This window comes from Somniosus microcephalus, chromosome 32 (assembly GCF_052327205.1).
Source record: "Somniosus microcephalus isolate GS21.2 chromosome 32, FLI_Smic_1.0, whole genome shotgun sequence".
NCBI classification, from domain to species: domain Eukaryota; kingdom Metazoa; phylum Chordata; class Chondrichthyes; order Squaliformes; family Somniosidae; genus Somniosus; species Somniosus microcephalus.
Window position 1 is genome coordinate 36,517,669 of NC_141018.1, and position 17,667 is coordinate 36,535,335.

At 52.1% G+C, this 17,667-nt stretch overlaps 1 protein-coding gene across 4 annotated transcripts in view; it reads right to left on the reverse strand.

Annotated features, from left to right (window-relative positions):
- Positions 1–17,667, reverse strand: part of crtc3 (CREB regulated transcription coactivator 3) — a 104,140-nt gene that overhangs the window by 63,898 nt on the left and 22,575 nt on the right. For all 4 annotated transcript variants that reach the window (XM_085972431.1, XM_085972432.1, XM_085972430.1 and 1 more), the window contains exon 3: positions 3,984–4,118. In XM_085972431.1, coding sequence (XP_085828557.1) covers positions 3,984–4,118 — 135 coding nt within the window. The remainder of the gene's footprint in view (positions 1–3,983; positions 4,119–17,667) is intronic.

Below are 17,667 nucleotides of genomic sequence, written 5' to 3' on the forward strand. Positions count from 1 at the left end.
CGACCTCTGGTTATTGACCCACTCGCCAGAGGGAATCGTTTTTCAGTTTTGAACAGAGTCCCTCCAGAGCAGGCTGACCAGAGTGGCAAACAGCTCCTGCAGGACAGCCCTAGACTTACAATCACTGACCATTTTAAAAGCAACAAAAAAAATGTTCCTGTCTGGATTGCAGCTCGTCATTGCGCTGCCCAGGGTGGCACCGAACTGTGCAGAAAGAAAGGTTCCAAACCCGAGCTGCGGTCTGTGGCGAGCTAGCGAGTATTAGCCAGTTGGCACACCAGTATCGGCCTCCGTGCTGGTGAGCTCCGGGGAGGAGAAGTCAGCTCAGCTCGCTGCTGCTGCCGGAAAGTGTGTACAAACACAAACACACGCGAGGATTGTGCGATTCCTCTCTGATCAGCCCGTCAACACTCACGTTTGCACACGTCCCAGCAGAGGTTACTGAACATTGATTGAATGCGGCAGGAACATAAGAAACAGGAGCAGGAGTCGTCCAATCGGCCCCTCGAGCCTGCTCCGCCATTCAATGAGATCATGGCTGATCCAATCTTGGCCTCAACTCCACTTTCCCGCTCTCTCCCCACACCCCTCGACTCCCTTGTAGTGCAAATGTCTTGTCAATCTCCGCCTTGAATATATTCAATGACTCCGCCTCCACAGCTCTCCGGGGTAGAGAATTCCAAAGATTCACGACCCTCAGAGAAGAAATTCCTCCTCATCTCCGTAATAAATGGACGACCCCTTATTCTGAAACTGTGCCCCCGAGTTCTAGATTCCCCCACGAGGGGAAACATCCTCTCAGCATCTACCCTGTCAATCCCCCTCAGAATCTTACATGTTTCAATAAGATCACCTCTCATTCTTCTAAACTCCAATGAGTATAGGCCCAACCTGCTCAAACTTTCGTCATACGTCAACCCCTTCAACCCAGGAATCAACCCAGTGAACCTTCTCTGCACTGCCTGCAATGCAAGTATATCCTTCCTTAAATATGGAGACCAAAACTGTACGCAGTCCTCCAGGTACGATCTCACCAGCACCCTGTAAAGTTGCATCAAAACCTGATTTTCTCCCTTCCCTAACTCATAGGTGCTGAGGCTAGTTGTAGTACCACCAGTGGTGCGCTAACCGAGATCAGGGGTGGACCCTGGCACCCTCCTGGCATCACGCCACTTATCCACTGGGCAATTACCTTGAGGTACACATAAGACAGAATGAACTACAGGGCATGCCCTGCAGACAGCATACAGGAACCCAGCAGGAAACATCCCTCTCTCTCTTTGTAAAGGTGCATTAGCTCAGTGGGTAGCACTCTCGCCTAAGGCAGAAGGTTGAGGGTTCAAGTCCCACTCAAGACACTTGACCACAAAATCCAGACTGACACTCCAGTGCAGTACTGAGGGAGTGCTGCACTGTCGGAGGTGAAGGAACATAGGAATAAGAGTAGGACATTCAGCCCCTCGAGCCTGCTTCGCCATTCAATGAGATTATGGCTGGTTAAACCAAGGCCCCAACTGCCCTCTGAGGGGGACGTAAAAGATCCCACGGCCACTATTTAAAGAGAAGGGGAGTTCTCCCCAGTGTCCTGGCCAATATTTATCCCGCAATCAACGTCATTATCACATTGCTGTTGGTGAGATCTTCCTGCCGTGTTTCCTACATTACAACAGTGACGACACTTCTAAAGTACTTCATTGGCTGTAAAACGCTTTGGGACGTCCGGTGGTCCTGAAAAGCACGAGAGAAATGCAAGCTCTTTCTTTCTCTTAAAGACAATAGGGGGGAAATTCGATAGCGACCATTTTGGGGCGCTAACTTTAGCGCCCGGCGCTAGACCGCAAAATTGAGCTTCAGCGCCCCAAGAATTGAGTTTTAGGGCCTTGCAGCGCTGACGCACTCAAAGGCTTCTTCCCTCCCTTAAAGGGAAGGGCCATCGCTGCAGGCTCTGCAATTTAAAAAGTACCTACCAGGGCCACCAAGGCAGCCGCCATCCCGCACGATCCGCCCGGCACTCAGGCAGCATGCCGGGCTGATCGATCGCGGGCAGGAACCCGCGGAAAAACCTGGAACAAGAACGGCAAGTTTTTTGTTTAAACTTACCTCGGCCACCTCGCCTTGAATCATGGCCCCCGAAGCGGCTGGCCGCCCGATGCTCGCCTCCTCCAGCGGCGAGGCTGCAGGGGGGCGGAAGTCAATTTCGGGTCTGGGGCGCTACCGGGGCGATGATGTCACTATCTCCGGGCGAAGGAGATCGGGGCGCAACACCGTAGCGCCGCCGCAAAACTCCCACCGAATATGGCGGGAGTCGATGTCAGCGCCGCGCCCGCCCTCTGGGGACGCTAACGGGAGGCGCAAAGGCACCCAATTTCACCCCCCAACAGCTTTAGTGTGTGACCAGGGAATGTGACAGCGTGATGCTGTGCATTTGCCCAGAGCTCCAAAAATCTCATTAAAAAGTGTTGTCAGCTCATTACTGAACCTGTTATTACATAGAGTATGCAGCGTCAGATATCCCACCCACCCACGCCCGGGCAGCTGGAGGCAAATGTACTTTAACACAGGAAAAGCAATAAAACAGAATTCCCCACTATTAAAAGGATCCCGTTGTGGGTCAGGTCAGTTTGCACTCGGGTGAGTTCTGTATCTTGGCTATCAGAGATAAAGGGTTATTGCATTGTAAAAGCTCAGTGAATTACTGCTGGAGGTGCAGTGGCCACAGGCACAGCAGTCAAAGCCACAACTCCCCACCTCATGCTCATTTCCTCCTTACTCTGGGTTTCAACAAAGTGATAACTCATTGCTTCAGGTTTAGGTGACTTAGAGTTGGAAAACATTATACACTAGCATGGGACTGAGACATGCAGATCAGGAAGTTCCCGCTTCGGTCCGATACAGAGTTAACTATCTTAGCTGGGGAGTAAAGGGTGTGTGTGGGGAGAGAAAGCAGCCAGGATTCCCACTCCTGGATGCTCCGCACAGGCCCCAACTAGAAAGCATGCTTCCATGCTCGAATAGCCTAGTGACACACACTACAGGGCCAGGAGAACTCCCTGCTTTTCTTTGAATAGTACTACGGGATCTTTAACGTCTACTCCACAGCCGGAACAGGCAGCCTCGGCTTAATCCCTCATCTGAAAGACAGCGCCTCTGACAATGCAGCACTCCCTCAGTACTGCACTGCCTAAATTACAAGTTCAGGTCTCTGGCGTGGGGACTTGAACCCACAACCTTCTGACTCAGAGGCGAGAATGCTGCCCCAGTGAGGGAGGCCGACACTTCAAAATCTGCAGCACTCGGATCATGTCTTGCTCCCAAGTAATTGTTTCACCTTTCAAACCATTGTAAACAGCGCACTGTTTAATCACACGCGGTCAGTTCTTTTCAAAATGGTTTTGTTCCCTCTCTTTGACTGGATTAGTCGACTGTGCTGGGAATGACCAGAAAAAAAGTGGTTTTTGAAGCCGCGACGAGGAGCCAAGGCCCACAGCACGGTATAACGTGAAGACTGAAGAGTCGGAAAGAACACAAGCTAATTCAAGAAATCGGGGTTGAGGCGACACCAAGCTCAGATTTCTCCCACCATCATCTCTGGCAGTAACAGCACTGTAACCCTGAGTATTTCACCCCAGTGTTATAGAGTGCCCTCTGCAAACACCACCCAAACGTGGACAGTCTATAATTGCACTGCAGGCAAGGTTTGTTCCCTCTCATTTTTCTTTTGGGCTGCGTGGCCCATTCAAAATTCCGTGCATGCGTGCTTTTTCCCCTTTAAAAGCCGGTGAGCCGGCTGGGCGGGAGCTCCCGAGCGCTGCACGGCCACGCAGCTTGAAGGGAACATTGACTGAAGGGTGTTTTCTATAGTTTAAGGCAACATAATAAAGTTTCACAGACCTAACATTACGCTCCCCTGAAATCCAAGTGAAACACTATGTACCACGGTCTTCGAAGTGTAATGCAAGTCTCGGGAGTACAGGCAAGGATATCTGTCGGCCGTGCTTGTCCACTGCGGGCTGGCGCCGATGGGGTGACATCATGTGACTCCGCTCTCGGTGAACCCTCTCCACCAAACCGTGATGCCGTGTCCCTCGCACAGAATCCACAGTGGGATGAAACGACGTCTGCGGTGGGGGAAGAGAGAAAAAGAAGCAGTTTTAAAACACCATCCACCATCACTCGACACTGTCCGATCAATGGGTCATCACCAATCGCCCCCACGCCCCACTTAGAAGGGAAGTGCCATCAATCTGCCCTAATATCTAATGTGCCAGGGGAAACATCCTCCCTGCATCCAGTCTGTCTCGCCCGGTCAGAATTTTATACGTTTCAATGAGATCCCCTCTCAGTCTTCTAAACTCTAGTGAATACAGGCTTAGTCGACCCAATCTCTCCGCATACAACAGTCCTGCCATCCCAGGAATCAGTCTGGTGAACCTTCGCTGCACTCCCTCTATGGCAAGTACATCCTTTCTTAGGTAAGGAGACCAAAACTGCACACAGTACCCCAGCTGTGGTCTCGCCAAGGCCCTGTCTAACTGTCGCAGCGTGTGCAATGCTGTCCTGATGTTCAATCTTCTCTCTCGCCCCATTCCTGGACACTGGCTCACAGGCAAGTGACACAAGCACATAACCCCATCGCATTTATACATACCCAGTAGCCGCGGGAACCAGATCCCGGGTTAAAAAACAGGCGGGCGCACACAATACACCAGTGTCAGTGACACTTTGGCCGCCCTGTACATGCCCAGCGCGATGTTCTCCCGTGACCCAGACTAGACAAGCAGCAGCAAATCTAAAGTCGTCTCTGGTGACGACACTGTACACCACACAGCAGCAGTGACTTTAGATAGAGCCCGGGGCAATCAAACCGCTTCCACCACTAGCTCCTCCCCAGTGGGCAGAGATCGCGTGAAACTGAATCGGCTCTTAAAAGTACAGACAACGCGCTTGGAGCAATTATCTAAAACTCGAGCTCCCACACTGAAGTGTGTCATTATCTAGGTGCCACATTACAAAAGACAACCCGACGAAATGCTGCTTTGCAATGTGGGAAACGTGGCAGCCACCTTCTGCACAGCAAGCTCCCACAAACGGCAATGCGATAATGACCAGATAATCTGGGTTTTTTTTTTAGTGATGCTGGCTGAGGGATAAACATTGGCCAGGTCACCGGGGATAACTCCCCTGCTCCTTCTCGAGTAGCGCCGTGGGGTCGGTTTAATGAAAGACGGCACCTCCGACAACGCAGCGCTCCCCGAGTACTGCCCCCCGAGTACTGCCCCTCCGACAGTGCGGCGCTCCCTCAGTACTGCCCCTCCGACAGTGCAGCGCTCCCTCAGTACTGCCCCTCCGACAGTGCGGCACTCCCTCAGTAATGCCCCTCCGACAGTGCAGCACTCCCTCAGTAATGCCCCTCCGACAGCGCAGCGCTCCCTCAGCACTGCACTGGAGTGCCAGCCTGGATTGTCTGCTCGGGCGTCTGGCGTAGGGCAATGTTAACAAAAAAAAAACAAAGGAATGTATCTTTTTTTAATGAGGTGAGATTAAAAACCACTCGGGTAGACAGTTCCGAATTGCAATCCCAGCAGCTAATAAGCATCGAATCTACTGCTTCTGCTGTTTGGTGGCTTTACGCCTTGCACAACATTAACAGGGGTCAAAACTGACATGGGTGCACTGGACCGAAACTGGTACATTTAGCAGTGGCTCAGTAGCAGCCTAACTAATCTTACGGACCAGTAAATCACCTCAATGCCAGCAAATTCTTACACAACATCAAGGTTTTTTTTGCACAAGCAGATCAGGAACGGCACGTGGGGGAATATCATCGAGATCGGAAACAGTACACAAGGTTAATTTACAGTATGACTTCATGTTAAACCGTGACAACAGGACAAAGGGACACTGGAGTTCCGGTGTCAGCCAGTGGCTCAGTGGGCAGCACTCTCGCCTCCGAATCAGAAGGTCGTGGGTTCAAGCCCCACCCCAGAGACTTGAGCACAAAGAAATCTAGGCTGGCACTCCCTGCCAGTGCTGAGGGAGTGCTGCACTGTCAGAGGTGCCATATTTGGTCGATGGAAAAGATCCCATGGTACTACTTCAAAAAAAACAGGGGAGTTCTCCCCGGTGTCCTGGGCCAATATTTACCCCTTAACCAACATCAGTAAAAAAAAACACATTATTTGGTCATTTATCACAATGCTGTTTGTGGGAGCTTGCTACGCGCAAGATGACTGCGGCATTTCCTACACTACAACAGTGATTTCACTTTAAAAAAAAGTACTTTATTGGCTGTGAAGTGCCTTAGAAACATCCTGAGGTTGTGAAAGGTGCCAATGCTCCCACTAAGCTGTGCAGTCACGCAGTCATCGGCAAGGTCCCAGCAGGCTGCTCACTGGCTTTTACATTGTAGATACCGCACACGCGCAGATATTTCAACGGGCCGAACACTGGGGGAGGCAGGCCGCGCGGGAGGCAGTGCAGCTTGGGGGGTGGGGACAGAAAGGCGCTATATAAATGCAAGTCTTTCTTTCCTTTCACATTTGCCTGTTGTATACAATCTGCAATATTATATACCAGCTCATTTTAGGACTAAGGAGCTTACGTTTCTCCAGCCTTTTCTTGTAACTCAGTTCTTTCGATGCTAGAGATCAAGATCATGCCTCCTCTCTGCACCACTGCCAGCCCCTGAATATCTCCCCGCTCACCTGCATACAAATACCTGCCGGTCGATTTATCCGCCGGCTTTCTCTCCGGCTGGGGTGCAGCCCTGACTGTAAGCTCAGTGCTGTAATATAAGCGAGGCAATGATGCCCACCCAGGACCGCTGCAGGTAAATAGCCATCAGCAGAGCGAGCTGTTGGAATCTGAAGTTTCAGCCTCACGTCGGGGGCTAATAATGCAGCATTCGCGAGAGCCCACACCCAGAGGGCCGAGTCCCAGACAGCGCGCAGCCGATGAGATCAAATCACCCAGTAAAGTTAATCAAAAGTTGCTTATATAGCACCTCATCACATCTCTCAGAAACAGTCGTGGTTGTTATGCAGGCAAAAGTCTAGCTATTTTTAGCACACAGCAAGATCCCATAAACAGCAGTGAGAAGGAAAACCAGTTAATCCGCTTTTTTGGGCCAGGACACCGATGAACTCCCGGCTCCACTTAGTGCCGTGGGATCCACCTGAACAGGACGGGGCTTTGGTAACCTCACCTGAACAGGGGGGGGGGGGGGGCCTCGGTTTCACGTTTCATCTGAAAGGCGGCACCTCAGACAATGCAGCATGCCCCTCAGAACTGCACTGGAAGTGTCAGATCATGTGCTCAAGTCCCCGGAGTGGGGCTTGAACCCACTACCTTCTCACTCAGAAGAGAGACTACGACCAACTGAGCCAAGCTGACGCTATAAAAAAAAGGGGTGAATTCAGAACATTGGCAGCCTCGATGTACAGTAAACATGGTTTTGCAATCACACACAGGCATCCTGTGCCTTTAAGGACAGCGACCAGTGTTTTGAAATCCCAGTGGGGCTCTGCGTGAGGATATTTTGATAATTAACTCCATACCCAGAAAAAGAGACACATGGGGGGGGAGGGGGGGGAGTGGGCAGCAGCAGAACACAAACAGAAAGACCTTGGACAGGACAAATGAGCAGGCAGGAGAGGACAGTAAACACAGATGCAGATGACACAGCTCGATCCCAGTGACCTTCTCAAGGACTAGAGTTTCTGCCACACAATTGCCAACTGCATTACGTTTAGCGATTACATTTCACCAACAAAACTCTTGCGCACAGTCCTAGTGCGCGGCTGCCACAACTGGAGCTCACCGGGAAACCGGCAGATTCCTCTTTCTCTCACCAGTTTAATCGAGGTGCCGATTCTTGGTGAGGTACAGATCCACATGGCGTTTCGTCATGGACAGCAGGGGCTATTGGACAATGGAGGGCACTGCAGCATCCCGGACCTACACTTTCTGGCAGGAGTCAGCCGGAGCTCAGTGGGCAGCACTCTCGCCTCTCTGAGTCAGAAGGTTGTGGGTTCAAGTCCCACTCCAGAGACCTGAACACAAAAATCTAGGCTGGCGGTGCAGTGCAGTGCAGTACTGAGGGAGCGCTCGAAGAAAAGAAAGACTTATATTTATATAGCGCCTTTCACGACCACTGGATGTCCCAAAGCGCTTTACAGCCAATGAAGTACTTTTGAAGTGTAATCACTGTTGTAATGTAGGAAACGCAGCAGCCAATTAGCACACAGCAAGCTCCCACAAACAGCAATGTGATAATGACCAGATAATCTGTTTTTGTTATGTTGATTGAGGGATAAATATTGGCCCCAGGACACCGGGGATAACTCAGGTGAAGAGATCTCCCCGGTGTCCTGTGCGCAAATTATCTGCCGCTTTTCCTACATTACAACAGTGACTACACTTCAAAAGTACTCCATTGGTTGTAAAGCGCTTTGGGACGTCCTGAGGTTGTGAAAGGCGCTGTAGAAATGCAAGTCTTTCTTTCTGTTCACTGGCGAGTGGCTCGGAGTGGGGACACCCTGGATCAAGAACCCCCTTCCTAGCCCAGGGGGACTGTGCCAAGTATAGTGTCTCCGACTGCTGCCTGGGCCAAGATCAACCCACACAACTCTGAAATGCACAACATGCTAACTGACAGCGACGCCACGGACCAAACCAGAGTTACTGGTTCTTAAATCACTCAACACTGCTTTAGGTGCGACAATTATATTGTAACCTCATCTTTTGATGAGGCACTTTACAGCCTTCCGGATTGAACACCGAGTTCAACAACTTCAGACCAGAACCTCAGCCCCCATTTTCTTGGACGGCAGCTGTTGATGATTCTGCCATTCCCACTTACACCTCCTCCAGACCCATCTTTTGTTCCTTTACTTGTCCCATTCCCGTCTCCTTTCACCTCGCACCATCATACCTTCTGGCATTTAATCTCTCCTGTCTTCCACCCTATCACAGGCCGTCCCTTTCATTCTTCCCCCCGCCCCACCCACTTTCCCAGCCTCTGCACTTGTTTAAAACCTGTCACATCTCCAACTTTTTCCAGTTCTGACGAAGAGTCATCGACCTGAAACGTTGACTCGGTTTCTCTCCCCACAGATGCCGCCTGACCTGCTGAGTATTTCCAGCATTTGCTGTTTTTATTTTATATTCTAATCGCACCCTCTTAGTCAGGCGATCAGCTTCACAGGAACGTCCAGCCAGACAGTTCAACATAATCACCCCACTCGCCCCCTGTACCCGCTCTCTCGGACCCCTACACCACTCCTTCAGCCAAAAAAAAGCTACCCAGCTCCCTCTTGAAGTTACTGACTCAGTCTCTTCCCCCCAGCAAATTGTTCCACTGTGTGAGCGAGCCCAATCTAATCGGTCTGCCTTCCACTCTCTCCAGAGCTGGAATCGGAGACTCCTGGTTACACAGTCTGCCTTTTTTTGAACAATTTATTATAGCTCAGCTTCTCTATATCGCTCACAATTCAAATCACCATGGTTCACTCGATAGTGTTATCACAATACTAGTACATCTGCCACGGTCATCCATCAGGCTCCGAATATCAGTAAATCACCAACGTTTACAACGCCCATAAATTATCTTTACCATAAAATAGGAAAGTTAAAAGTGGTACAGATAACAGAAAAAAATCCATTAGGCCAACAAACCTGTCCCGTTGTCGACCCAAACCCACCCTCTCCCTACATCGCTCAACCCCACCCACCCTCTCCCAACATCGCTCAACCCCACCCACCCACCCTCTCCCCACATCGCTCAACCCCACCCACCCACCCTCTCCCCACATCGCTCAACCCCACCCACCCTCTCCCCACATCGCTCAACCCCACCCACCCACCCTCTCCCCACATCGCTCAACCCCACCCACCCACCTTCTCCCCACATCGCTCAACCCCACCCACCCTCTCCCCACATCCCTCAACCCCACCCACCCTCTCCCCACATCCCTCAACCCCACCCACCCTCTCCCCACATCCCTCAACCCCACCCACCCACCTTCTCCCCACTTCGCTCAACCCCACCCACCCACCTTCTCCCCACATCGCTCAACCCCACCCACCCACCTTCTCCCCACATCCCTCAACCCCACCCACCCACCTTCTCCCCACATCCCTCAACCCCACCCACCCTCTCCCAACATTGCTCAACCCCACCCACCTTCTCCCCACATCGCTCAACCCCACCCACCCTCTCCCAACATTGCTCAACCCCACCCACCCTTCTCCCCACATCACTCAACCCCACCCACCCACCCTCTCCCCACATCCCTCAACCCCACCCACCTTCTCCCCACATCGCTCAACCCCACCCACCCTCTCCCAACATCGCTCAACCCCACCCACCCACCTTCTCCCCACATCGCTCAACCCCACCCACCCACCCTCTCCCCACATCCCTCAACCCCACCCACCCACCTTCTCCCCACATCGCTCAACCCCACCCACCCTCTCCCAACATCGCTCAACCCCACCCACCCACCTTCTCCCCACATCGCTCAACCCCACCCACCTTCTCCCCACATCCCTCAACCCCACCCACCCACCTTCTCCCCACATCGCTCAACCCCACCCACCCACCTTCTCCCCACATCCCTCAACCCCACCCACCCTCTCCCCACATCGCTCAACCCCACCCACCCTCTCCCAACATCCCTCAACCCCACCCACCTTCTCCCCACATCGCTCAACCCCACCCACCCTCTCCCAACATCGCTCAACCCCACCCACCCACCTTCTCCCCACATCGCTCAACCCCACCCACCCACCCTCTCCCCACATCCCTCAACCCCACCCACCCACCTTCTCCCCACATCGCTCAACCCCACCCACCTTCTCCCCACATCGCTCAACCCCACCCACCCACCTTCTCCCCACATCGCTCAACCCCACCCACCCTCTCCCAACATCGCTCAACCCCACCCACCCACCTTCTCCCCACATCGCTCAACCCCACCCACCTTCTCCCCACATCCCTCAACCCCACCCACCCACCTTCTCCCCACATCGCTCAACCCCACCCACCCACCTTCTCCCCACATCCCTCAACCCCACCCACCCTCTCCCCACATCGCTCAACCCCACCCACCCTCTCCCAACATCCCTCAACCCCACCCACCTTCTCCCCACATCGCTCAACCCCACCCACCCTCTCCCAACATCGCTCAACCCCACCCACCCACCTTCTCCCCACATCGCTCAACCCCACCCACCCACCCTCTCCCCACATCCCTCAACCCCACCCACCCACCTTCTCCCCACATCGCTCAACCCCACCCACCTTCTCCCCACATCGCTCAACCCCACCCACCCACCTTCTCCCCACATCCCTCAACCCCACCCACCCTCCCCACATCGCTCAACCCCACCCACCCTCTCCCAACATCGCTCAACCCCACCCACCCTCTCCCAACATCGCTCAACCCCACCCACCCACCTTCTCCCCACATCGCTCAACCCCACCCACCCACCCTCTCCCAACATCGCTCAACCCCACCCACCCACCCTCTCCCCACATCCCTCAACCCCACCCACCCACCCTCTCCCCACATCCCTCAACCCCACCCACCCACCTTCTCCCCACATCCCTCATCCCCACCCACCCACCTTCTCCCCACATCCCTCAACCCCACCCACCCACCTTCTCCCCACATCGCTCAACCCCACCCACCCTCTCCCCACATCCCTCAACCCCACCCACCCTCTCCCCACATCCCTCAACCCCACCCACCCTCTCCCCACATCCCTCAACCCCACCCACCCTCTCCCCACATCCCTCAACCCCACCCACCCACCCTCTCCCCACATCCCTCAACCCCACCCACCCACCTTCTCCCCACACACCCACCTTCTCCCCACATCCCTCAACCCCACCCACCCTCTCCCCACATCCCTCAACCCCACCCACCCACCTTCTCCCCACACCCCTCAACCCCACCCACCCACCTTCTCCCCACATCCCTCAACCCCACCCACCCACCTTCTCCCCACATCCCTCAACCCCACCCACCCTCTCCCCACATCCCTCAACCCCACCCACCTTCTCCCCACACCCCTCAACCCCACCCACCCACCTTCTCCCCACACCCCTCAACCCCACCCACCCACCTTCTCCCCACATCCCTCAACCCCACCCACCCTCTCCCCACATCCCTCAACCCCACCCACCTTCTCCCCACATCCCTCAACCCCACCCACCCTCTCCCCACATCGCTCAACCCCACCCACCCTCTCCCAACATCGCTCAACCCCACCCACCCACCTTCTCCCCACATCGCTCAACCCCACCCACCCACCTTCTCCCAACATCGCTCAACCCCACCCACCCACCCTCTCCCCACATCCCTCAACACCACCCACCCACCTTCTCCCCACATCCCTCAACCCCACCCACCCACCTTCTCCCCACATCCCTCAACCCCACCCACCTTCTCCCCACATCCCTCAACCCCACCCACCCACTCCCCACATCGCTCAACCCCACCCACCCTCTCCCCACATCCCTCAACCCCACCCACCCTCTCCCCACATCCCTCAACCCCACCCACCCACCCTCTCCCCACATCCCTCAACCCCACCCACCCACCTTCTCCCCACAGCCCTCAACCCCACCCACCTTCTCCCCACATCCCTCAAATCCACCCACCCACCTTCTCCCCACATCCCTCAACACCACCCAGTCTCCCCACATCCCTCAACCCCACCCACCTTCTCCCCACATCCCTCAACCCCACCCACCTTCTCCCCACATCGTTCAACCCCACCCACCCACCTTCTCCCCACATCCCTCAACCCCACCCACCTTCTCCCCACATCGCTCAACCCCACCCACCCACCTTCTCCCCACATCCCTCAACCCCACCCACCCACCTTCTCCCCACATCCCTCAACCCCACCCACCCTCTCCCCACATCCCTCAACCCCACCCACCCTCTCCCCACATCCATCAACCCCACCCACCCACTCACCACATCCCTCAACCCCACCCACCCTCTCCCCACATCCATCAACCCCACCCACCCACCTTCTCCCCACATCCCTCAACCCCACCCACCCTCTCCCCACATCCCTCAACCCCACCCACCCTCTCCCCACATCCCTCAACCCCACCCACCCTCTCCCCACATCCCTCAACCCCACCCACCCACTCCCCACATCCCTCAACCCCACCCAACACAATACAATACAATACAAATCGCTTTATTGGCATGATAAGGTACATCTTATGTTGCCAAAGCATCAAAATACATTTATGGTTGAACACATAAATGCGGTTCCATTCATACAGTGTATAAACAGGTATATCCCTGAGTTTATAAATATACAATATACTCTTGTCTTAGTTTACTGGTTGTCCCTCTGTTCATGGCAAGCTGTAACATAGTGTGCTGCCAGTGTTACACAGCTTCTCTCCTCCCCCAGTAGGAATGGGAGTTTTTGGTTGTCAGTCAGATTTCTGAATTCAGGGCATATTTGTGAGAATTTTTGGTAGAAATTCTCTCTGATGCCCTGATATTTTCCACAGGCTGTGAGGAAGTGCATCTCTGTCTCAACTACTCCCTGACTGCAGTGAGAGCATATCCTGTCTTCTCTTGGCAGCCTGGTCTGCCTGTGTCTGCCTTTTTCGATCGCTAGGCTATGTTCGCTAAGTCTGTACCTTGTCAAGGTTCTTCTCAGTTTGTTATCCTTTACCATGGTCAGGTAATCAGCTATGTTGTATTGTCTGTTTAGGGCCAAGTAGCAATTGAGTTTGCTTTGGGTTTTTGTTGTTTCTGCCCAATATGACAGATATTTTTCCTTTTGCTTAGCGACGATTGTGTTGGGTCGAATTCTTTGTGTTACCCTGTCACTGTCCTGGGACTGGTTATTGTTAGTATTGTTATTAGTTACTTTATTGAGTCCCAGGACTAGTTGACTGAGGGTATTCTTCTTTATGGTCAGCTCTTGGCATTTCAGGGCGTCGTAGTGATAGCATTGGGGGTTGCTCATTTGTAGGTGATTCCAAAATTTGGTGGCTCTTTTTTGGATAGTGATTATTAATGGGTATTGGCCTAGTTCCGCCCTGCATGCGTTGTTTACTGTTTTCCTTTGAGTCCGGAGGATACTTTTACAGAATTCCGCATGTAGGATCTCAATTGGGTGTTTGTCCCATTTTGCAAAATCTTGTTGTGTTAGTGGTCCCCAGACCTCACTGCCAGAGAGTGCAATTGGTTCAATTACTGATTTGAAAATTTTGAGCCAAATGCTAATTGGGATTTCTATTTGGATTGATTTTTTGATGGCATAGAAAGCCCTTCTTGCTTTCTCTTTCAGTTCATTCACAGCCAGTTTGAAGTTTCCCGTAGAACTGATTTTTAAGCCCAAGTATGTGTAGTGAGTGGTTTGTTCAATTTTGGTTGTTCCTACTGTGAAATTTATTGTGGGTCCATGTTGTTTGGATCTTTGCTGGAACACAAGGACTTTGGTTTTTTGGGGATTTGTCAGGGCCCAAGTCTGGCAGTACGACTCCAGCAGGTCCAGGTTCTGCTGTAGACCCTCCTTAGTTGGTGACAGCAGAACCAGGTCGTCGGCATAGAGGAGGAATTTAACCTTGGATTCATATAGGGTGAGGCCGGGTGCTGTAGATTGTTCAAGTAGTTTTGCCAATCCATTAATGTAAATATTAAAGAGTGTCGGTGAGATTGGCGAGCCCTGCGTCACCCCCCGCCCCTGTGGGAAGTATTTTGTTTGTTTGTCTCCAATTTTAACTGCACATTTATTGTTTGTATACATTGATTTAATTACATCATATGTTTTCCCTCCTACCCCGCTTTCGATAAGTTTCAGGAATAAACCGTCATGCCAGATGGAGTCGAAAGCCTTCTGGAAATCTACAAAGCATGTGTAGATTTTGCTTTTGTTATGGTGAACGTGTTTGTCAATTAGGGTCTGTAGGGTGAAGATATGATCGGATGTTCTATAGTTTGGCAGGAATCCAATTTGGCTTTTACTCAAGACATTGTGCTCTTCAAGGAAGTTTATAAGTCTTTTGTTTATGATGCTACAGAATACCTTCCCCAGGTTACTGTTTACACAGATGCCTCGATAGTTGTTTGGGTCGATTTTGTCCCCACTTTTGTATATGGGTGTTATGAGTCCTTTGTTCCAGATGTCAGGGAAATAACCGACACTCAGAACCAAGTTGAAGAGTTTTAGGATAGCCAGTTTCAGTTTGTCGTCTGCGTGTTTAATCATCTCGTTTAGTATGCCGTCTGTCCCGCAAGCTTTTCCTGGTCGCAGGTCCTTGAGTTTTTCAAGAAGTTCTTTTTCTGTTATTATGGCGTCTAGCGGGTTTTGGTTATCTTTTATGGCCATTTCAAGCTTTTCAAGTTTTTTGCGTATTTGGTGTTGCTCTGGTCTTAGTGTGTTTTTCTGGTATAATTTTTCAAAGTGGTTTACCCATGTGTCCCCATTTTGAATGGGCAAATCGTCGTGTTGTTTTTTGTGTAGTGTTTTCAAGTTGTCCCAGAAACAATTCGACTCAATGGATTCCTCCATGGAGCTGAGTGTATTCTTAATAAATTGCTCTTTTTTGGTCCTGAGTGTGTTTCTGTATTGTGTTAGCGTCTGACAATAAGTAAGGCGTAATTCCTCGTTTTCTGGATGTCTGTGTTTTTGGTTTGATAGTTTTCTAAGTTTTTTCCTCATGTTATGGCAATCATGGTCAAACCATTTTTCATAGTTTTTTGTTTTGGGTTTGTTCTTGCGAGCTTTCAAGTTTGCATTTGTTGCCAAATTATCAAAAATATTGTTTAGTTTACTAACTGCCCGGTTTACACCTTCTTTATTGTGAGTGGATATGTTATCCAGAACCCACCCACCCTCTCCCCACATCCCTCAGCCCCACCCACCCACCTTCTCCCCACATCGCCAAACCCCACCCACCCACCCTCTCCCCACATCGCCAAACCCCACCCACCCACCCTCTCCCCACATCGCCAAACCCCACCCACCCACCCTCTCCCCACATCGCCAAACCCCACCCACCCACCCTCTCCCCACATCCCTCAACCCCACCCACCCACCCTCTCCCCACATCGCCAAACCCCACCCACCCACCACATCCCTCAATCTCTTCTCTCTCCAGAAGCACAGCGAGTTGCCTCTTGACTCCGTTTAATGTCCTTTCCTGGGAACTTACTCCACAACTCAATTATTACATTCCCCACAGGCTTCCCTTTTTACTCCTAACTTCCTTATTTCCACAATTCGCCAAGTCCCTTTATAACGTTGAAAATTTCAGTCTCGTTTCCAAGGAGAGCGTGCAGCCTCTCCTGCTTACTGCAGTCACACGGACTGCCCAGTCAGTCCAATTAAGTGTAATTAAATCACACCGATTACAATACTGTAAGCACACTGAACCTGATACAGTAAAACTCATTTAATGCTGCTGGAAGTAATCGTGCCGCAGACCTGCCCTCCCCATTTCAACTTTCTGCTCCCCTGCCCCCCCTGAAGTTGCTGGAATACAGCAGAACACCAAGTGCTCTCTGGTACCTCACCTAAATGGCCATTCTTCATACGGGTGCAGGCTCTTGTACCACGGGGAGCGTCACAATTGACCTTCATCCAACATGCACACTTTCCACTGGACGCCGCTCAGGAACTGGCGCTCGAGTCGAGACTGATTTTCCCCCACCCAAGTTGCAGGCGTTCAGTCGCTGTCCACCAGCTGTGATCAGCTGGCTCGGGACAGATCGAGGATCAAAGCTCCAATCTTTCCTGGTCTGTGTGGCTGAATGACATGCGGTCAATGCGAATCTCCTCACTTCCAGGAATATTTGCTTTTGGCATCCCTTTACAGAACACATTTGTGACTCACAGTACATGAATTATTCGACACAGTATTAAGTCATCGGAAAAATGAACTCCACATTTAATCTCAGATCAGTCTGACGTTGAGTCTTAAGTGGAAAAACACCACTAATGAAAAACAGTACCCTCAACTACATCAGTCACTGCACACCCAGGTCACTCACTTCCAGCTCTGTAACGCTGCCCGCTATTGACCTTACCTCACTTCACCTCCGATATCTCTTTCACGCTTTAGTTGCCTCTGGAACCATGTTTCCCAACGCTCTCCTCATCTCCCTCATTCTCGAGTCCCATCCTGCTCAAAGTGCAACTCGCCCAAAATTCCGTTGCCCATATCAGTTCCCGCACCGAGCCCCGCTCGTCCATCACTCCTGTCCCCAACACGCTGAACTGAAAATCCGTGTGTTCATTTCCAAATCACTCTGTGGCCTGCCCCACCTCACCCTGCAGACTCCTCCAGCCTTGCATCCCAGCCCGACTCTGGCCAGTGCAACCTCCCTCCCTCCCTCCACTCCCCCATCGGTGGAAGAGATCCTAACCGACACAGCCCAACAAGTGGAAACACTTGAGCTTTACCCCGGCAGAGGCTGAACGCACGAATGCGGATGTACTCAACCAGACTTTCCTAACTGTGTCCACCGATCAACTTTGGGCAAGTTTTTAAAGAATTTGTTGGTGCAAATTTCAAGTGTCAGATTTAAAAAATAATATTGGATTCTAATGATGTTCCAGAGCTAGGGAATGAACCCCTTCCCCCATGGGAACGTTGACAAACCCCTGTGGCATTAGTTT